This window comes from Gavialis gangeticus, unplaced genomic scaffold (assembly GCF_001723915.1).
Source record: "Gavialis gangeticus isolate Ggan-Ray unplaced genomic scaffold, GavGan_comp1, whole genome shotgun sequence".
NCBI classification, from domain to species: domain Eukaryota; kingdom Metazoa; phylum Chordata; order Crocodylia; family Gavialidae; genus Gavialis; species Gavialis gangeticus.
Window position 1 is genome coordinate 24,796,036 of NW_017728993.1, and position 22,531 is coordinate 24,818,566.

The window sequence follows — 22,531 nt, forward strand, 5'->3', positions numbered from 1 at the left end:
ACAGGCACACTCGCTGCCTCGCACTGATCCAGTCCGGGGTTCACCGTGATGGTCGGACTCGGGTTGTTCTGTACAAGAATGGCTTCCAACTGCTCCAAAACGCCGTGCTAATGCGCACGTGCAACCACAATCGTTTCTAACACCTCACCTCTCCCATGGCTGTGAGATTAGCGGAGAAGACTATATAGATTTTTTGCTTTTACCTTTCAGCAAAGCAAGCAATGAATCTTGGCACAGATCTGGGGCATTGTTGCAATTTTCCATGGAAACTTTTGCTCAAAAGCTCAGCTATAATGTGCCAAATTTAAATGAATGTACAGAGTGGGGGCTGCGCACCTGGCATCTCGGGAAAAGTGATGATGTTGCCCAGGAATACAGATGTTGGGGCTTCCCTATTAACGGACATGTTCCTAGTAACGCCGGCCTGTTTGGGCTTGCAAAGGCGGATGTCTAATATTGCACTTATTGTTTCACATTGGTGCGGAAACTGAGTGGCTAAATATTTGTCCTGTGCAGTCTTTAGCTGAATTAGTTGCAAAAATACTTCTGGCGCCATCATGCAAAAGTGGAAGCACGTCAGGGCCTCTTCACACTCTTCCATTTAGGCAGCCATATGATGACAACTGCTGCACCACGGGTTAAGTTCAAAGAGCAGGGAGTATGTGGCTAATGGACCTGGTGCTCTCCGAGCGGTCACTGGGTGCCTTGTGAGCTCCCCTCACTGCCTGGGAGACATGACCATGGCCCCAGCCCTCTGACCTAGTCGCACCTTCCTCCCTCGTGAGGCTCACCCTGGCAGATCTCCTGGACGCAGCGCTGTTTGTGCGCTCAAAATAAACTGTACTTCCTTACTTCCATGGATCATTAGCTGCCTCCCCAATTAATGGGTGCACATGCATTAAAAAGCAAGCAGGCAGTTTTCTTTTCACTGCAAGCTGAATCGCCTTTGCTTGAAAGAAGAGGCTAGGCTGCAGCCGAACCCCTCACAATCACGGCTTGTTTTACGCAGCGATCCAGACTACTGGGGTTACATGTGCAGGGTGAATTACCATTGCCTGATGTCGGTGGGTGCGCTGCTTTGCCTATCACGCAGAGACCCAAGTCAGACGTTGCAGGGGCTATGCCCCAGCACAGGTTTGTACCTTAGACCCCAGGACATGGAGCAGGCTCTCCAGAACTAGCTTGCATTTCTTAGGGAGAAGTGCTTTGCACCAGGCACTTGGTTTGGTTTCGTACTGTCAGTCGTACCGTGTTTCGGAAACGTTTAATGGATCAACCCATTCAGGAGCAAACCGATGGTGTTCCCAGGTCCTCGCAGGCAGCCCTCCGCGCTCACTACTGCTCCGCACCCAGCTCAGGATGAGACCGCCATCAGGAGAAGAGTGCTCTGATGGGGGCAGAGGAACGGGACCCTCAACTGGGTGGCAGGAAAGTAATGATTTATAGTTACAAATCCACCTGCATTCAACTACCTTATGGATCCCAGTGGAAGGATCAAAGAGAGAGTGGTACTAACAGGTCGCTACTAGAACAGTTCACTTGTTTTTGGAGCGTGGAGGCTTCTATTAGTGCATTCGTAGCACCACAGTGAACACATGCATTCACACAGATATACGAAGTAAACAGTAACTTGAATGTAAAAATAAAAAAGCATCCTAAAACAGACAAACAAAACAGTTGGTCCAAAAATGAAATCCAAACATCCAAAAAAAAGAGGGGGGAGGGGGAGGCAGGGTTTACAGGGGAAAAATATAGGTCAAGAAATCCAATGGGTTCTTGAAAGCTATGGATCATAAATTAAAACCAGGTTGAGAAAGAGAGATGGGAAGAATGATTCCTATATAAAACATACACTTACATTTGGGGAAAACAAGTTGAAACTCAAAAGTGCAGAAAAGATTTTTATAATGGAAACCGTGGTATAATGAGTTTAGCCTAGAGTACTGTTACAAGGACAGCCGTCGTTCAAAAGTTTTCCTATCCAAGTAGATCCGTGAGCTGGTCGACTAGGAGATACAGATGATCTACATGCAGATACACTAAGACAAGGTTGGGGTAAAAGCCAAGAGCATTTTGAGATATATGACAGTAGCACTCTGACAGTAAGTTTTAATTGACTGAAATAAGGAAATGGCTTACTGTGCCATAGCCCTAATTATACTACCTATTTATCAGCCTACTACTGCTGTTGATCTGAGTCTCTCAAAGAGATCGTTAGCCAGAGTTGGTTACACTTAAAGCCAAGAAATGCTGGAACCCAGGAGATAATCACAATTCCTACTGGAATCAAGTAAATTAAGCAGTAGAAATGGTCTACCTATAAAAGCCGAGATGCTGAAATACCACGTGTGCCGTTTTGAGGTCTGCAGCTCGCCCGTATAATTTAAGAACTCGGGACTCTTCCCAGCACTTTCCAAGGCAGCAGAGGACAGAAAGCTTGGTGGGGTTTGTTGGTTCTCGTCAGAATGGCCAGGAATACCTAAAATCCCTCAACGACTTATTTACATCTACCGTAAGAGGGATTCGCTTCCTATACTCGCTTGACATGGATTTAACATTACCCAAGTCATACCCAAGAGTGCTACAATTTAAGAGATTCCTTTAAAATGACCGTATCGCACCCTTTCCTACCCTTCTGCACCCTTTCCTGCGGGCACGGTTTGTTCTGATGAGAAAGAAGGGAGGCAAAGGGAGGAAAAAAAGGCATTTAAAAATTTAAAAGCTAAAAGAAAGAATCACCATGCGTTCTGTAACGCAGAAAGAAAAGCAAACCAACACAACAGAGCGTGCTATGGATTGGAGGCTTGTTTCAGTGGTGACTAGAGAAATGGGTTTTAAAAAAATAAAGGTTCAAAAAATATAGGAATGTTTCCCCACCCCAGCCTGATAACGGAGAAGCAATGGCTTCTAGGATATGTTTGAGACAGTTGGATATGTAGAGGAACAAAGAAAGAGGGGGGGCTGGGTTGCACTTAAGAGGGCTTTCACTGCCAGGATAACTGATGAAACAAGGTCGCTGTTTTTTCAGTTGCCCTGAAATAAGGAATTGGAGAAACAATGACATCGAAAGACAAGGCTGAAAAACAGGTGTTTAAGTGAGCTGCCTTTTTTTCTTTTTTTCGCACACAAAATTCTTTGGGATTGGAAATAAATTCCGAAACTAGAGGGAAATCAGTACACAGTGTGCCTTCAGCTCAGGACAAGCAATGAAAGAAATCTGCAACCTCTCTCCTAGCCCCCGCTTCAGAGAGACCCTGTTCCAAAGAGACCTCAAATGGCAAGCACACTGTGTACAAAAATAGAATAGCCAGGATGAAGAAAAGGGCAAAAAAGCAGTATGAAAAAACCCCTCCCCAAAAAATAGATGTACACCAGTTCTATTTTATATTAGTGTATCATACAATTTCAGACACACAGTCTCGCTTTCCCAGCGGAGAACGCTCAAGTCCACGGAGCCAGGGAATGCTGCTATGTTTTCCGGACAGCACCATCGCGAGACAAGGGGAAGTCTTGTGGTTTTGATTGACCTCCAGCCTCTTTGCGACTCCCCTGCAGCAGAGTCTCCTCTTGACAAGGCTTTGTGCTGCCATCTGGTAAAGGGGAGGCTCGAAGAACCTGTTTTCCGGGAGCATGTAGCACATCCTTCAATGGAGACATCCTCCAGGTGTCCCCCGAGGCCTCCGGTATCTTACGGCTGCCCAAGCTGGGCTCCTTCCTCGCGGGTGCCAGACACTCTGGCTCCCAAGACCTTGCCGGCTTGGTGGGCTGCGTGCAGTGCCTGCACGTTCGAGGAAGGCTGTCCGTGGCAGGTTGGGCTTTCTCTTGACGTGGGCTCCCCTGGAGGGTTTCCTGCCGCCTCTGTTTTGGCTCTTTCTCCCCCTTACAAGACAGGTCCACATGGGAAAGCTCCTTTCTCTTCTCCAGCTCCCTTGTACCAGAAAGGCTGAGCTTTACTGGACCCAACACACTTTGAGCTACAGGAATCAACTGAGACACCAGCAGAGCTTTTTCGCCGGTACTTGGGATGTGGGGACTTGAAGGTGCAGCACTTGCTGAACTACTTGGACTCATTGTACTCATTGCCGGTAGGCTCTTGCTTTTCGGAGTGCTCTCTACGTGGGATGAGCTTTGATGCTTTTCAGCGCTGGGACTTTTGCAGGTGGGTTCGCTGATATTTTCCAGGGGCTGAAGCCTGTTGCTTTGTTCTACAGGGTGAAGTTCCTGCTTAGGACTTTTCTCTTTGCAGTCCATTTGGCTTAGCGAGAGAGGAGAGGTTATACCCGTTGTGCAACAAGGAGAAAGTGCTAATGACGGTTTCGAATCTTGCTTTTTTGGACTCGCTTCTGTCAGAAGAGACTCCTTCAGGCTGTCACTACTGCAGGAGGCACCTGAAGAGTTGCCTTGTTCCAACTGAAGGAGTTTTGCGGATGGGCTCGTAGTATATTCTGCGCGATCTGGACTTCTCTGAACACTCACAGTTTTCCCAGAGTCTTTGATTCCCTCGTAAGAGGCGTCTCCTTGGCTGCCAGGCTCAAGAGCTTTGCTGTCTGCCAGCTCATACTCTTTTGCTGTTGCTCCTGGCAAGGGCAGTGGCTTCTCAACGCTGCTAGGTTTTCCTGGAGAAGTTCCTGAGAGACTCTCAGGTGGTGACTGGTGACTGCTCTGCAGCATCTCCAAGTTAGCCGGGGGCTGCTGACCAGTTACGTTCTGCGAGTCCTCTGCACCTTTTGGATCCTCAGGCAGAAAAGCATCATCTTCAATACTATCTTTGCTTTCCAATTTAGAAGGAAACTTATCATCATTAAAAGAATCGGAGCCCTGATTTTCGCTGCCGGGAGGCCTATCTAATCTTCTCCCATCTTGGCTATCCTCCGAACCATCATCAGTTTCATCCTCAGAAGAATCAACTTCCCTAATGGCCTCCTGCTTTTGAAGAGACTCTCTTCTCTCCACCCTGTCTTGTCGAATAGCACCCAGCTTCCTGGAAGTTGGCTTTTGCAACATGCCTTTCTCTGCGAGCCCCACTTTGCCTCCTGTTGTTTCATTCATCGATTCCTGTAAACTCTGGAGGCTAGGATCTCGCTGCAGCATCTCCTTCTTAAATTCAGAGTGGGAGATATCCAAGCTGTGCTTGCGAGAGGAAGCCAGCTTCTTTTCAGAGGAGGACAGGGAAGCAGCCAGCTTCTCAGCAGACTGGACTCTCTTCAGGAGAGGAGAACGGGGGGGCTCAGCACTTTTGGGTCTGGAAATCTGCCTCACCAATGGTGGGGAGGAGTGTAGCTTTACAGGAAAGGACTGAATAATACTGGAGCTGCCAACTGAATGCCCAGGCAAAGGAGAAGGAGAGCGCTGTGGCGATGTGGACTGTGGGGTCGGTGACGGAGTGTGAGCCAGTGGCGAGAGGGGGATATTTCCTGCTGATTTACGCCTTGGTGATCTGTACTGTCGCTGAAGCTTCGGTGCTAGCCCATGCAGAGAACTAGGCCGGATGTGCCCGGAGCTCGCTGGAGAGTTGGGGACACTGGAGCTAGGAGAGCTGCTCTGGGAAGAATTTCCACCAACTTCAAAAAAAAAACAAAGAGGAAAAGAAAATTATTACAATAGTTTATTATTAAGCAAAGTAATGCAAATACTCTTTCTTGCACAGGGGTTTGTCCAATTACCATAAGAGCCCATTGCAAAGAGACTACAAAATGCAGTGTACTTTGGTTTCCAATAGAGTTATACTGGTTAGTGTATTGTCTGGGATGATGTAGTTGGGGCTGGTCCTGCTTGGAGCAGGGAGCTGGATTAGATGTGACGTCCTGAGATCCCTTCACCCCTCATTTTCTATGATTCTACATTCATATACTCAGTACCAGAAAATCAGTGTAGTGTGCAGAAACTCCATGAAAAAGCATTTGCTGCTGTTTGAGCATTATGTAAGTAAAACCACATTTCTTTGTTCTTATTTTTAGGATGCAAGTTTCTTAATCCTGTACCTGATGAAATTTTCAAGATTGACTTTTTCCCCAATGTTTTGAATCTTTTGCTGTGATGTATTATAGAAAAGAGTCAAAATACTCTGGAAATCAATTGCATCTTACAACACAAACTTTCATCGAACATGCACAGAGAGTGTGGTGTAGTTCATTACTTGCTCTTCATTGCATAATGAACACAGATTGGAATTAAGCTTTCATCTGCCCACAAGAAAATAAAAGTACACAGCTCCCGCTGCTTTCAAGTGCAAACAAACTAACTCACTATTCTGTTTGTTGCTTTATGAATGAGGCCGTTAAAAAAAAATCAAGCTGGCCCATTGTTTTGTTACCTGAATGTACAGACTCTGGAGTAGATCTGTAGCTCTGTGTGGGTGACCGAGGAGACAGGTTATGAGTCGGAGAACCAGGAACACTTTCTCCAGAAGACAGGGAGCGGTTGAGTGAAGATAAACTGCGGCTGGTGTGCAGCAGCGAAGCCTGCTTCGTGATCTTCCTGAACAATGAACTCTTCTTCTTGCTGCAAAAAGGGACTGGAAGTTACTCATTTATAAAACCACACGAATTACTCACATTCAGAAGCCTCTTGCACATGCTCAATTTAGCATGCACCGACACAAGACCTTAGTGCATAGAAAGTGCTTTGACAAAGCCCAGCTCGATAACACTGATCTTCACAGGAAGAATCTAACTCACCTTTCCTGCCCTTCTTTGGTTTTGCTCTTCTTGTTCCTACGCGCCATTTTGGATTTGTAGCTGGCCTTTCGAGCTGGCCCGACTTTGATGGATGTGTTCTCAAAGGGGGTGGTAGAGATAGACACCTTGTTTCCGCTCTGATGAATACATAAAAGAAGAATTGCTGCTTAGACGGTGGCAGTGCCAGGGGCTAAGTGAGTGGGCTACTGGTCTATCACTGGCTTCCCTGCTTTCTTCCCTTTCCCTCTTTGCATCTCCATCTGGTCTTTACTAACAGGTGCACAAACAGACCCCTTTAGGGTCTTGGTTTCCCAAGCTGACTGCTTAAACTACAAGGAACACGGAAAGTGAGGTGTCTGAAGGCCTGAAGTTAAGCCTCACACACTACCCAGATATGGTGAGGGGAGCCGAACGAATGCTAGTCATGACAACCCAAGAGTCAGCAGCTTTATCTTTCACCTAGTATTTCTGGCATGGCAGCATTCATCGATGTGGTCCTGTTCCCATCGCTTGGGCAGCCTGGCCCCCTTAACGCACCTAACAAAATACCTCACTTCCTTGTGCTCCAACCCAACACCTCTGTGAAAGAGTTGGATCTTATTTCAATAAATGCACTCAGCTCAGAGGAGGTTATCAAAACAGAAGACATTTACCTGAGTAATCTGAACAATATTTATAAAGCCTGCTTTAAATATTGATGACAATAATCCTTGATAAAATGGCATGGACAGCCACTGATGTTAACAGCCTAAAGCAAAATAAAAGTAATTGGGAGCATTTGAGGGGACTTGTTTCTTCAAATGATACAAAGGGATTGTTAAAATCACGACGTGTTAATCTGCTGACTGCTTCCAAATACCCCAGTAACAAACAGGCACCTCTCTTGCAGCTGCAGAATATCGCTGATAGGCTCCTTTCTCCACAGATATTAAATGAATATCGGTTTAAAGTGCAAGCAGACAATTCTGGAGATTTAAGGGAAGACCGACAGTTTATCTGGGAACTGAGTTACAGCCATAAGGGTCCAGGGGCTACACAAGAAGCAAGATCTGTTTGGCACTATTTTGTACTGGGCGAGCTAGATAGTTGGGGAGATGCAATAGAAATGTTGGGTCAGAGCCCTGCTTGCATTCAAAATGACCACCTGCCAGTCCATTCCTAAACCTGTTGGATACTAGCTATTAGCTGATTCCTGGACTGCCCCATTCAGGCATGTTCAGGCCTACCTTCAGGATCAGCTCCACCACTTCCGTATGCACTAGGCCGTTGACAGGCTCCCCGTTGACGTGAGTTATCAGATCACCTTCCCGCAGACCTGCTTCACTGGCTGGGCCTCCTTCTTCCACATGCTGTTAATCAGAGGGAAACATTTTACTTGACAATGTAATGAACAGTTGACTGGATCAGACTCAGAGTCTACCTAGTCCAGTATTTCACCTGACAGTGGTCGCATGGTTACGTGCTGTGGTGTAATCTGCTTCCATATCCTGTCTCATCCTTCTCTCCAACCATTCAGAACCGGATTAAACCCCAAAGCACAGGTTTAATGCTGCCTCCCCATACCTTTCCTGCCATTAAATACAACAACTTTGGACATCCCTGATTCACGTATCAAAACATGCTGGGCTAATGAGTCCTTTGCCCTCTGGAACGAGTAAGCATATATTTTGGAAACTGGCTAACGAGACTGTAACTTTACTCAGCTTTCTGTAAGGCAAGGTCCTGTGCAGTAAGACTGCTTGTCATGTCCATCTGATCCTCAGTACCAGCTCTTCTTCCACCTCCCATGCTTTACTAAGCCCGGGTGTCCTATACACCCCGCTTACATTGCTACCAGACATCCTGACCTTGGAAAGAAAGGCCTGCAACCTTCCAAAAGTGCAAGGACACAGCTGGGTGAGGAGTCACTGATGCTTGCACTTACTGCAGCAGAGAAAGGCGCGGGCTCTCTCTGGGTCTGAAAGGGTTGCAGAGCCGGAAACTTAAGAAACACAGATTTTTTTTCAAGGACAAACAGAGGGGAGCAAAGGAAAGACTCAGTTCCAGATGACTTTTCTACATAATGATTAGCATCAAAGAATGGCTACCAGGTACAAAGCCTAAAACTCTTAATGAGGTCTCCAACACGCAGAGATGTGAGGAAATTAATAAACGGCCTTTCGCTCCTTTCTCTCCTTGAACTGGAGAAGGAGTGCAATTTAAATCCTAAACACTGCTTCGAGGGAAATGTTTCCAGCTAAGTCGTGCACACTGCCAAGGAACACGCGGGTTGGGGAGAGGGATACATAGGCAGTTAATATCCTCTGCCATAATACACAGATAACTGGAATGCCAAATCCCAGGGCAATCGATAGAAGGGCAATAATGCTTAACGGCTTGTAATCAAGTACGAGTGGCTGCCTTGAAAATCCCAGTGGACTGAGCTAATTTGAAGCAGACGATCATTGGTAACAGCTCAGGATGAATTATCTTTAATTGACCCTCCTGTGACAACCCCAATAGGGGGCAAGAGGATACATACACACACACCCCCTTAACATATATGCTTAGTGGAGGATGCTGATTCACATCACTGGGAAAGGCAAAGCAAAACGCCATAATGGTTTCGTGAATGGCTCTGCCAGATAAAGCCCACAGGGCTTTATTTCACTACTTGTTCCATTTGGGTCTGAATCAGGACAGGGGATAAATGCCGTCAAGGGACAATCTGTTCGAAAAGCAGAGACATACCCAGACCATGTGGTGCACAGTGTAGACGTCGCTGTCTCCCATGTAGACGCGAATAGCACGCAGAGTGAAGCCGTATTTTTTCCCAGCCCGATGGATGATGATTGGTGGCTTCGGGTTTGCAACGGCAGGAGAAAAGTCTCGGCTTGGTGAAGAGTCCCTCGAAGACGGGTTTGAGGACAGAGAATGAGGTGACATTGGACTGGCCAATGGGGAACAAGTGTGGTGATCTGCAGTGATGATACAAAACGGGTGCAAATTAGAAAGCCTGACCTTCCACAGGAGATATAAGTCTTGTTAAAATATTAATGGGGAAGCCTATTTGCCTGCTGTTTTTATAAAGCTACTGGGCACTGGCTTTAAAAATGTCTTTAGTAGCAAATATAACAGGGCTCATTTCCTGCAGTCTTTATTAATTAATAAATTGTTTGAAAAGGTCAAAATCAGTCATGTTTCAGAAACGGCGAGTCCTCGCTGAAGCGTACTTAGTACAGCAGTGTTGTTTGTCATCTAGAATAATGGCTAAGGCAGTGTTTCCATTATGAAAACCTATTTTCACAGATTTATGTTTCAGTCGTAAATATTAGCTCCAGGCTTACAACCCTGAAAGAGTGCAGTTTCAGGCTACGAAATGTTTCTTTTAATTTTTGTTTAAAGGGGCCTGACAGTTTCTAGATGAGAAAATGCAGGGGGGCAGATAAATAGCAAACATGGCATGGGGTTCTCCCTCACATTGATGCAACGCAAAACCAACTTGGACATAAAAGAATGAGATCGGGAAAGAGAGTGGATTACAACTAAAATAAAGCAACTTTAGTGTTGTTTTAAGTTTAGCTGGAGCAAAATATTGAACTGTAAAAAACAGCTATTGTAAGAGTACGACGCTATGTGGGAACAGTGTTACAAATAGCCCAAAATCACCTGCACAGCCAAAGTGACCCTCGCTTACAAAGGTGGGATTTAACTGGCCACTTGCTTCGAAACCACTACTAGCATTACTGATAAGAACAATACACTTGGGCTGAAGTATTCAGAGTGACTATACTTTAACTGATAAAATAATCTGTACTACAAACGTATATGAATAAGGATGACATGAAAACAAAACTCATGCATCCAACTGAGAGATCAGCCCCCCAGGTAAAATAATACCCCATCATAAGAGTTTTAAAGGCACTTGTGAAATGTAAGAATTGGGTTATTAAGTATCCCTTGAATGTATTTACTGACATATTTACCCGGCAGAGGAGAGCAGTTCTGAAGCATCCTCTGCTGGGTAATTAAATATGCATTTCAGAGAATTTTGTGAGGGAGTCCATAGCAACCAGCCCTCAAACCACAGGAAATTAAATGTAAATCATTACAATGGTGCCAAACTAATTTCATACCTGTCTCCAGAGCTCTCATTGAGACAGGAAAGCATATTCTGCTGGGCAGGCAACCTGGCTCTGAAGGCCTCCCTGTAAATTCTTGGCATGTGCTATTCTTCAAGTTGGCAGGAACAGAAAAGGTCCTGAAACCTACAGCAAGACCTAGACTCTCTGCATCAGGGACGAGAAGGCACAAAGCTAGAATTGCTCCTAGGAAAAGAAACTTCCACTGAGACCTTTGCTGCACTGTCTGGCACCAAAACTTACAAAAATACAGGTCTTACTGTTCACTACATCTCTAAAGTTGCCTAGACCTTCTGTGTTCAGCTCTCCTCCTCCTGAACACGGTTAGTACCTGTGCTGCTGCCTGCTGAATACATCAGATATGGATGATTTCAACAGATGGTTCAGGAAACTGCATGCGACTAAGCAGCAGCAGCGAATGTGTTAAGCTTGTTTCATCTGTGATTTGGACACATCCTCTCCCTGCATCATTGTCTGGAGATATACTAAAGCCCCGGGAGCCCGTTTAAAACAAACCTGCAAGCAGAGAGGGTAAGGCATGGCTGTCCTTGACAGGAGCCAACATCAAATCATGAACATATCTCCACTTTCAGCAATGGTGCGTTCATTCTCTAAATCAACAGCATGGGTTCACCAAGGGCAAGTCATGCCTGACCAACCTGATTGCCTGCTATGACAAGGTAACCAGCTCTGTGGATGCAGAGAGACCCGTGGACGTGATATACCTTGATTTTAGCAAGGCTTTTGATACTGTCTCCCACAACATTCTCGCAGGCAAGCTAAGGAAGTGTGGGCTGGACAAATGGACTGTAAGGTGGATGGAAAACTGGCTAGACCATCAGGTTCAGAGGGTAGTAATCAATGACCCGATGTCTAGTTGGCAGCCGGTATCAAGTGCAGTGCCCCAGGGGTCAATCCTGGGGCCGGTTTTGTTCAATACCTTTAACAACCTGGAAGATGGCACAGAGCGCACCCTCAGCAAGTCTGCAGATGACACCAAGCTGGGGTGAGTAGTAGACATGCTGGAGGGTAGGGCAAGGATTCAGAGGGACCTCAACAAATTGGGGATTGGGCCAAAAGAAATCTCATGAGGTTCAACAAGGACAAGTGCAAAATCCTGCACTTCAGACAGAACAATCCCCTTCACCGGTGCAGGCTGGGGGTGACTGGCTGGGCAGCAGCTCTGCAGACAAGGGCCTGGGGAGACAGGGGACAAGAAGCTGGATACAAGGCAGCAGTGCGCCTGTGGTGCCAAGGAGGTTACCAGCATCCTGCGCTGCATCAGTAGGAGCGTTGCCAGCAGATCGAGGGCAGAGCTATTCCCCTCTATTCAGCACCGGGGAGGCCACATCTGGAGTCCTGTGTCCAGTTGTGGGCCCCCACTACAGAAAGGATATGAACATATTGGAGCGAGTCCAGCAGAGGGCAACAAAAATGACTCGGGGCTGGCGGACATGACTGGTGAGGAGAGGAAACCGGGCTTATTTAGTTTGGAGAAGAGAAGACTGAAAGGGGATTTAATAGCACCCTTCAACTACCTGAAGGGGGGTTTAAAAGAGGATGGAGCTGGACTGTTCTCAGTAGGGGCAGATGACAGAACAAGGAACAATGGGCTCAAGTTGTACCAAGGGAACGTTACTCACTAGGAGGGTGGTGAAGCACTGGAACAGGTTCCCCAGAGAGGGCTCTCCATCCTTGGAGGTTTCCAAGACCCGGGTAGACAAAGCCTTGGTGGGATGATGTAGTTGGGGCTGGTCCTGCTTGGAGCAGGGGGCTGGACTGGATGTGACCTCCTGAGGTCCCTGCCCACCCTCATTTTCTATGATTCTCCATGGCAGTGATACATAGTTGAGGGTGTTTCAGAAAGTAACAGCAATTTTGAAATATAAAACCATTGCGGGTGCAACGATCTGTCACATCACGTCTCTGTGGAGTCGCCAACGATGGGTGCGCTTGCCAATGCCACCATCCACGTTCCCTGCTGCGTGTAGTTTCCCACTCACTGAAACTTGTTACTTCCTGAAACACCCTCATACACTGATCACAGGAGTCTCCATCATGACGCCCCTTTGGGACAGGATCCTTACGGACAGGCACCCAGGCCTGCATGACTTAATGCACCATTTAATGCATTTTGGTGTTTAGTGCTTAACCTGAGATTTAGTTCTTACCGGAAGGAATCAGGAGGGAGAGGGCTGTAGCTGATGCTGATTTAATCACTTTGTTGACAGGTTTGGAGGTACGTTTCTCCCCTGATTCCCCTGAGAGCAGTCGATGCCGCGCCCGCCGTACTGCCAAGTCGCTGATGGCTTTTGGAGTGGTGAAATCCGGGCCCTCATTGCTGTTGCCACGAGAGTGCTGATCAGAGGTATCTGCAGTGCTCCCAGCTACAGTTTAAATTAAAATAGATTAGAACCGCGGGGAATTCCTGACAGCCGATCCCCCTACAGGCAAAAGACATGAAATCAAAGCCATGTTTACATGTGGTCCAACAGTACATTTTCCAAAGAAGGAACCCTAGGGCGTGAATTCTTATTTACAGAAACACGAATCCGCTGGTGGTGCTCTGAACGCAGAGCACTGGCAGCTTCTCTTTTGCTGGAAAGCCTGTTAATGAAACCAGGTTGCTGCAGTGAAAAAGCTAGATGAAGCCAAACGCTACGGTAGTGTTGTGAAAAGCAAGCGAGTCATTTAGACAAACAACAAGGGGAGGTTTGAGGAAAGGACTCTAATTATTTTATTACCAGCAAGGGCTGTCTGCCTTGAAGGTTCTAATCTGTTTGGAACAACCGCACCAGGTTTCATACTCATTACGGACTAAAAACTACACTAAAAGAACGCTAAGGTTGTTAAGTCAAGTGCTCGGAAGTTAGGAATTGCCAGAAGAAAGGCTAACTGCACAGGCTTAATTTGCACATGCATCTTGATGGCAGTCTTTAATTATCTGATCCCATGGTACTTTTCTTCCATAGCAACTCTGCCTCATTAAGTACGCAGACCGGATTGTGTTCACCTCAGTAGCAGTAATTCACTGTTTGGCGTGTGGGGCCCATGCCTTATGCGCTGCACAGGTTTCTAACTCTGCTTTGAAAACAAGAACCAGTACTCTGCTCGGGGGCTTTTCTGGGGCTCTTCCCTATAGCATAAATGAATTTGTTTTCGCAACAGGTCTAGGAGACTACGGCTATTACTACCTCCACTTCAGAGACAGGGAGCCAGGGCATAGAGATCAAGGTCAAAAGTACTGGCTGATTTAGGTTGCCGTATCTGAGCTGCATAGGAGCAGGTTGTTCAATTCACTTCCTACTGTACATGATCAAAGCACTGTTTCCACTGACTTGCAGCTACAGCTGTAAGTTCAACATTTTGGTAAATCAGATACCCAGTCAGGAAATAAGGAAGATGCATTAAGCAGCCATGTGTGAAAAGGTTGGTTTATGTATCACGTGAGTGCCTCAACCCCAGGGCCAGCGGCTTTTAGGACCCACTCCTCTGCTGCCACATCCTGTTCTTTCACTCGGTGCATTTGAAGCCAGCAGCAACCTCCTCCACACTCCCCTGCACCCAGAAATGGTGGTTGCCAAAAGGAAAAAAACAGGATCCCAACTTGCAGAATCCTGGAACTGCCGTCACAGGTGAAGGCTTCCTCAGCCCCATGCACACTACTGAGTACGGCTGGAAGCTGGCTATAGAAAGGCATGAATCATGGCTTTTCCAAAGGCCAAATTTTGGTGAACCTTTGCAGGGAAACCAAAAGATACATCCCCATCCCAACAACAATTGTCTCATCAAAATTTGGCTCTCTGTCCCAGGGATGGGGACACTATAGCTTTTCAGAAACAGGTCACTGGAATTTCTTTTTAACGTAACATATTCTCTAGCTTCCTTCTCACAAATGGCTGAGCTGGTGTCATGACAATTTTTAAAAGTATAACGATTCAGACTGAGAAAGATACTGCAAGAAAAATTTCAGTCTGAACAGTCAGAGCTTGGTAAAATTATATCCAGGATGTACTTTTGGTGGAAACCTGGTGGAATAACCTGGTAGAAACCAGGTTAATTTGCTAACCTGACAATTCCAAAGAGGGACTCGGCTGGGGGTTAAAAAAGCAAGTTTCCCAAAGTTCAGACTCTCCAGGTGCTGTAAAGAAGTAGACAATGGCATAGAGATTTGTTCATTAGCAGGCGCCATTTCCAAATGTGTTACCCCATAAACTGCACTGTGATGCGGCTAAAATGTACGGACTAAACGAGACTTCTCTAGGGCAGCTGTCCCCCCCATGGCTGCGCACCTGTCAGTGTTGAGCTGCTGTTGCTGCTGACAGCTGATGACAGCATTGTCGTCGGTCCAGTGTCCCCGTCCAGCTGCAGCTCCTGCTCCACGGGTTGCTCGGGGATTGGCAGCGGGTGCCCCTCACGGGACTGGACTGTAGACAGCAACATTGCATCTGACTGTTGCTTTTTGGAGGCACTTCCATCTTCCTCGGCCGAGATGGCAAATCGGGGCATGTCAAGAAGTCCTGAGCAGCGCCGACGAACCGTAAGAGGTGGACTGGAGTCGCTTTCTGTGTGTGAAGACTCGGACACAGACAGGCGCTTACGCAGTCTGAGTGAGAAACCAAGAGCAAGCTGTGATAATTAATAACTCCAAAGTGCAAGCATTTGTTACTGCTACAGAAAACAGTGGGCAAGCCTTCAAAACCTCTGAGTCGGAACTCAAGCAAGCCTCTTCCAGGTACATACTGGGGGCTTTGTTACAACAAGGGTCATTTGCAAAAGAAAACCTGTGCTATTTTCCTGGAAGAAAGGAACAAAACCAGACAAAAAGTACTGCAAATTGTGATACAGACCCTTCTCTAACACAAGACAGGCCTTCCCGAAAAGGAAACTAAGTTGAAGAGCAGAGTCCCCTTCCCTTACTTAAGTTAGAACTTCACAAGACGCTTTTGAATGGTACAAAAATTCTACGCATTGAATTTCAGCTATTAGCTTACCGCTTTTGATTTCACACCTGAGAGTATTTTTCTCCTGTGAAGAGTTTATAATGTAACGTTAGGCCAGGAGGAACAGACAGAGTTTTCTAATATGTAATTGGGGAAAAAAGGTACGGTTTTACTAAACTCACATTTCAGGAGATCCAATCACCCAGCTGCGGTCCCGACTTTTCAGGCCACTGAGACTGTCTAGTCGGTCGTCTTTTTCCTCGCTCAGGCTCCGCTTAGTAGGAGGTGGAGTTTTCCTTTCCTCGTGGATGGAAAGACGTTCCATGCTGCTATACACCTGCATGTGGCAAAAGCACGCAAGAGCTGGCTGTGCGTGGCACGTAGAAAAAACATCCTGCAAGCCCTTTCTCATCAGAGGAAATTCCTCCCTCGGGATGGTGAGCTGAAAACCTGAACTCAGCGCTGTTCTGTGGTTAACTAACGTAGGAGCCAACATAGATACGGCACATTCAGCCGGTATTTCCTGGGGAGGAGAGAAGGGAAGTGGGAAGATTCAGAGATGTCAGACGTGTGCTCCAGGAGTAACACCAGTCAGCTGCGCTCTGAAAGCGGGGCAATATGGAGCGCCGATGCTACTCACTGTCTGAGCGTTATTGGAAAAGCAGCACTTCTAAAAACCAAGGGAAGAAGCTGCTTAAACAGGCCCCACTAATATGAAGAGCAGACATCTAGATCTTGAAATCTCACCCCACAAACTCAACTCTGTGATTACCTTCAGGACACCGGCCCCATTTCATGACTGTGTTTCTTTCTATTACGAGGGGCCAAAGTTTAGAGGAATCTTTTTGAACAAAAAAGTCTTGCCCCTCCTTGAAGACTTGACTGTTTTGTTGCCAGCTAAATGAAATGGCCTCCTTCTGCGTTAGCAACATTTTTAAATAATTAAGGGATTAACAAAAAGAACCCAGGCTTTTAAAACTGTATTTGATTGTGAACCTGATTTACATTAAGAAGAGATTAATGAAAATAATGTTATTAAAAATGCAGAACATCAACAAGATAGCTATTAATAAATAATCTGGTTGAATTGTCAGACAAGAGTTTCAAAAAAATAACGAGCTTTCTATACCTCCCACACTACAAATGCTGTATTATTTTCTAGAGCTTAAAATAAATGTATTACAAGTGGACTTTTCTTCATGGCAAAAAAGACCTCATGCTGAACAGAAGTTGCAGCCTAACAGATTAATCACTCTCTATGACAGCAGGACATTGTGGAAAAGGAAGTAACAACTGATGCATTTGTGAAAAAAAGCCTCTTCAATACCCCATCTATTTTGCAGGTCCAATTTCAATCCCATTTACAGTGACGTCAATCAGCAACTTCACTGAAGTCAGTGGAGCAACCGTTATTTAAACCAGCGTGATACCACCGTGAAGAATGGATTTGGTTCCTTTAGAAAACTTTTAAGATTGCAACTTGAAGGGCACTTAATGGGACAAGGCTCCTGTCCAGAATTCCTCCGAACAAGCTCCCCTAGAAGAGGAGGGTTCATTTGTTTCTAGAGCACACACAAGTCTGTTCGCATACATGGAGAACAGCATTTGGATCCAAAGCTGCAGTACACATCTACGCACTGCACTTTGTTTCTTACTGACCAAATCCTGGAGCTACTTCATTCTGAGACCTCTAGATCTCCGTCTGGTATTGCAACGCAATACGGAATAAAAACTGCAATTCTGTCATATTCCCAGAGCCCCTCCATGAACACTTATTGCTACAGCCTCAGCATAGACACAGCATGCCCATATGAATATTCAGGCTTCAGCGGCCTCTCCAGGTTCTTTGAAGAGGAATTTTAAAACAAAATCTAGTTTACAGAAAGCAACTTGGGCCTTAAAATTGTATTCTTACTTATAGCTTTTCCTTTCCCTTTAAGCTCTTACCTTACTGAACCTCGGTGAGCAAGAGGAAAACTGCCGAATTTCCACATGATCATCATCATTCGTGTCTTCCTCGTCTTCAGAGTCAAGGTGGTGGTACCGGTCAGAGCGGGCTACAAACAAGGACACACATTGCAGTACCATTATTAGCCCAGGAAGCATCAGCACCACGTATTTACTTCCTACACGGTAGGTTAAACCGTAAACAGTGCTCCTCAGATTGCTCTTCTTATCCCTTTAAATACATCACATATCCCATTTGTTTGCTGTATGGAATGCTTCAGATATCTCACACAGATGCATATCAATCCTCAGCAGGAAACCTGCACAGGACCAAACCTGCAGGCACTGAGCGCACAGCTACACATGCAAATAATGCAGCTGAATAAACTCCGGCAAAGTTTGCACCAGACTTTATTGCTCCCAGGTGCTGTGTTTGCATGTGCGCTCAGGACTGCAGCGCATTGAGCCTGGGAGGAGCAGCTCCGGCAGGCCAGGGACCCCAGGGTCAGCCTGCTAGCCTGAGGCTGCTCCAACCCAGCTCACCGTGCTGTGGAGGGGCTGGCAGGGACACAAGGCTGCTTTCAGTGCAGGGGCTGGCTGGCTGACAGGCCCCCATACCCCAGCCAGCCCCATCAGCGTCTACACGTATGCTGTGGTGGAGTAAATAACTCTGCTGTCGGATAGTACTTGTATCTGGCAGTACTACCCTATAGCAGAGTTAATTAGTTTACTCCATCCTAATAGCATGACTTAGATGATGACTTTTGACTGCAGAGTGAATTAGTCAACTCCGCAGTAAACGTCTCGTGTAGACACATCCCCTGAATTTGAATCATATTGTTTACTCACCAGGGTTGTAGTGAAGAAAACAGGAAAACAAGTCACTCTGTCTTGCAATTTCTTACTGAACAGATTTCCTGCCACCCGAAGTTCACTCTGCTCTTTTATCAGCCTTCATTTTAAACTTCAAGTCTACTTTCCTCCTCCCACCCACACATGGCCACCTGATTGATTAGACTTCACTAAAGAAAGCCGGCAAAGGGCCAGCACACACAGCTATTTTTGAGTGAAAGAATCTAAGATGACTCCAAAGATAGTTTGCTCTTTGTTATTTGAAACTGTCTCTCTCAGCCTGCCAAAGTAATTTGGCAAAAAAAAAAAATTCCTAGGCTGAGCCGTACATGCCATGCTGCATCAGACAGAAAGAGGCTCCTTTCAAGAGTTACAGACCTCTGTGAACCGGGTTTTATGTCAGCAATGCCATCTCAACTATATGGCATCAATTCCTGGGCACCAGGATTCCTCTCCCCCCACAATAAAAACCTCATGGTTAGGTATCCCTTCTGTCCAGCTGAATAAGTCTGGACATCGGGGGCTGTCGACAGAGCTTGGAATGGCTAAAAGAAAAACCCAACATGGCTCTTTTACCCACAAGTGTTGAGCAATCTGCCCCTGAACGCCATGGTCATCACAGGCCCAGAAACACAGGACTAGCCCTCCAGCTCTCCCCTGATCTTCCCAACGCAGTAGATAACTAAGTGGACATATGACATCTCATCTCTCTGTAGCATTTCAACCAGCAACACTAAAATAAGACAATTCTCAGTGCAAATGATAAAAATTCCTCTAGGGCTCCATTTTTTCCTTCCGATTCAAGTGTTAAGTTCAGAGATTTTTTTTTCTTTTAAGCTCAGTTTGACTAAAAACAGTCTCTGAGGAAAGTTAATATCACCCAAAAAATGGAAAACCGCAAGCAACCTGGAACAGCCGTCATATCAGACTTGCTTGATCACAGCAGTCATTTTCACATTATCCTGCAGATCCAAAATCCATGGAAAGGGAAAAGAGATAAAAGCCAAGCCAATAAAACTATAAACCTCCACAGGTGAAGCAAAAAAGTTTCTAGGGCTCTTTTAATAAGACAGCTACCAAAGGGGGAATAGACAGTATCTGATGAAGTAAGCTCTCTGCTTCCGAAACCTTATGCTATGTAATTGATTTAGTTAGTCTACAAGGTAAAAATCTACCTGACTTCAGTCTAAGCTAACTACCTCTTTCAGATATACTTAAAGCCAGCAGTGCCAACAAAACCAGGAATAATTTTAAGACTGAAATCTTCAGGCAATTCTAATATACTTCAAATTGCTCTTCTCTTGGGACTCGATAGAATGCTTTCTAAAGCATTTCATTCAAATCTATTTTATTCAGGTGGTGACCGTGATCTTCATTAAACAATTAACAAAATACACATGAAATACGTAAGAGCCATGACATACATCAAATATGCAAAAGACTTAGCCTGAATGAAAAGCTCTTTCCCTTACTGTCAAAGTAACTGGTGTCATCCTCAGATTCCAGCTGGGGAATGAATTCGGCTTTCTGTCGAAGTAATCCATTCCAGTCCAAATCCTTAAAGAACCGGTGCTGTTTCACTTCCAAGGCACTACCTGAAAAACAGGTGTTTTTTTCAACATCACTCTTGTGTGTAAAAGACCCACCATCTCATGCAAGGGAGAAAACAGGTGAGCACGCAGACTTTCTAAGAATCATAGGAAGCTAATCTTGGGTTCTCTGCCAGTGTTATGATGAGGCACAAAAGTGAACGAGAATCCCAGCCCACCTCATGTGCACACAGTTTAACCAGAATATTTGCCTACAGTGACTAGGAAACAGCACTTCTGGTACCATTTTCCAGCTTGTATGTCACAAGAGAGAGCTAACTATGCCATGACAAATGTTATATGCCATCTTGCTGACATCAGGGGTGCGTGCACACACTTTGGCCCTGATTCAGGAGGATATTTGTGTGTAACCAGCCCCACAGAAGCCAACGGACTCTCGTGCTTTAAATGACGAAAGTGCTCGCACCTTCCTAAATCAGGTTCTGTGTGATTACAGTCTCTAGCTAGAAGGCCCAGACAGAGAAACGACCTTTGCCTCTAGAACGAGGACTTTTCATAAAAGGTTTCCTTGTCTGCAAATAAGAGTGGAATCAGTGAAGAAATAAGATGTGCTGGATGATATTGCCAGCAAAAATATCAATTGGGCAGGCAGTTCAGTGACAGAGACCCCTTCAATGAGAAGCTGAAGTGAGGCATCAGCCCATTTTGCCAAAATCAAAAGCATCTTTCAAATGGCAATGATTTTCAGGCACCCCAGCAGGGCCCTGAACTGGTGAGCTACAGGTGAAAGGCACTGCACGTCACAGATTTGGGAGTCCCCCAGTCCTTGTGCATGCCTGTGTTTCAAATCTACTAATTGAAAGTGCATCCTGAAACTGGTGCATGTTTGCATTTTAAAAGGCTAAATATAAATGACATGCAAAGCCAAAGTAAGCAAGCAAATAAAATTAGGGGACCAGGAGAATTATACCGCAGAGCCAGACGGACAAACTAGAGCATTAGGTGGAAGTTTGCTGAATCTATCAATAGATCCTTAATATGAAAATGGAAGTCTGAGGTTGCAAAGACTTAAATCTCACATTACATTGCTTACAGATAGTCTTAAGCACTTTCATTTGCCTGAGAGATCTCAGGTTCTTGGATCTTTCGGGGGATTAAACAGCAGACAGTCCAATCGCTAGAGTGAAAATCTGTCATTTACTTTGGCATGCCCACAAGTACTCATCAATATGGAGGGTCACTTTCCTTGTCGCAGAGAATTTCATGCAAAATCTCTTTAAATAATGTTCCAATTGAGACACAAATCCCTAACAGAAACTTAAACTGGAACAGTGCAAAGTTGCTGCGAGAGAGGTTTCTCGATGACATTTGAAGTGGGTCGGTGTCAGTGACCTTTCCTTTTCTCTGAACCGCAACAATGGGATTTTTCTGATACACGCACATTCCACCCTGAGGCTGATCACTGCTGGGGCAGAATACTGTTAAGATCATCACTAGCAGCCATGCATGCTACTTTCCAGTGGTAAGTCAGCAGCGTACAAAAAGTGTGGCGACTTTCTTTGCCACTGCAAGTTCTTTTCTTGCTTCTGGTGGTGCTTTCTTTAGCATAAGCTCCTACCTGTTCCCATTCTGTCCAGGGGGTTTTGGCAAAGAAGTTTGGAAATGAGGTCCTGTGCATCTGGTGGCAATGCTTCATCCCCGTCCGGCCAGGCAATTTCATCTGAAGAGATAAAAAGACTTGCCTTTTCCAAATTGCTTTAAGATACATTTTAATATGCACAAATGTTTTCTACACTAGAAATATGAACTTGACTATTTTTACATTCGGCAGCACGTGTGCTTAATATAACTCAACACACTGACATTTTTCAAAGTGCGTATAAATTCAGCTTTAATTAAAGCTCCTGTCAATGCAAACAGTACTTGTTAGGGAAAAATGTTAAGAACCTTAATAAGTATGAAACAATGACCTTTTCTGAAAATACAATGTTGACAATGTGGCTATATCTCATGCTGGCATGTATTACGTACCTTGTACAAAAAATTGAGTAAGCAAGTCACAGGTAATAATTTTATTAATCAAATTCGGCTTTTTTGTTCCCTTTGGCTCTCAAACTCTGAAGTTTACGTTCACAAATATTTGCCAAAATTTGCTTAAAACCGACTGCGCCAGAAATCATTCTAAGCAGTACCAATTTTTCACTAGTGTATTCATAAAAAGCATGCAAAATGGCTGAACTGAATGAGTAAATGACTTCCCATATCATGTGTCCAAGCTGTAACTGTGAGAGATGAGCCACAGGCCAATTACAGTCACTACCCAAGACACAAGGATATAAACTGTGTTTTATTGATTATATAAGTTACACTTGATTACAATTATAAAACATTTGACTAATGAGATCCATGAATGTACATCAAGGCAACCAAAATCTATCTAG

The 22,531-nt window shown here is 45.3% G+C and overlaps 1 protein-coding gene across 1 annotated transcript in view; it reads right to left on the minus strand.

Moving 5' to 3' along the window:
• Window positions 1-1,418: 1,418 nt before the first annotated feature.
• MAST2 (microtubule associated serine/threonine kinase 2) overlaps window positions 1,419-22,531 on the minus strand; it is a 242,575-nt gene continuing 221,462 nt past the window's right edge. Inside the window, exons 18-29 of the mRNA XM_019501382.1 lie at window positions 21,709-21,810; window positions 20,013-20,135; window positions 17,689-17,798; window positions 15,924-16,078; window positions 15,091-15,404; window positions 12,970-13,185; window positions 10,793-10,984; window positions 9,408-9,634; window positions 7,904-8,026; window positions 6,678-6,814; window positions 6,314-6,501; window positions 1,419-5,561 (exon numbers count right to left, since the gene is read on the minus strand). Of these exons, the coding sequence (XP_019356927.1) occupies window positions 3,469-5,561; window positions 6,314-6,501; window positions 6,678-6,814; window positions 7,904-8,026; window positions 9,408-9,634; window positions 10,793-10,984; window positions 12,970-13,185; window positions 15,091-15,404; window positions 15,924-16,078; window positions 17,689-17,798; window positions 20,013-20,135; window positions 21,709-21,810 (3,980 nt within the window). The 3' untranslated portion in view covers window positions 1,419-3,468. The remainder of the gene's footprint in view (window positions 5,562-6,313; window positions 6,502-6,677; window positions 6,815-7,903; window positions 8,027-9,407; window positions 9,635-10,792; window positions 10,985-12,969; window positions 13,186-15,090; window positions 15,405-15,923; window positions 16,079-17,688; window positions 17,799-20,012; window positions 20,136-21,708; window positions 21,811-22,531) is intronic.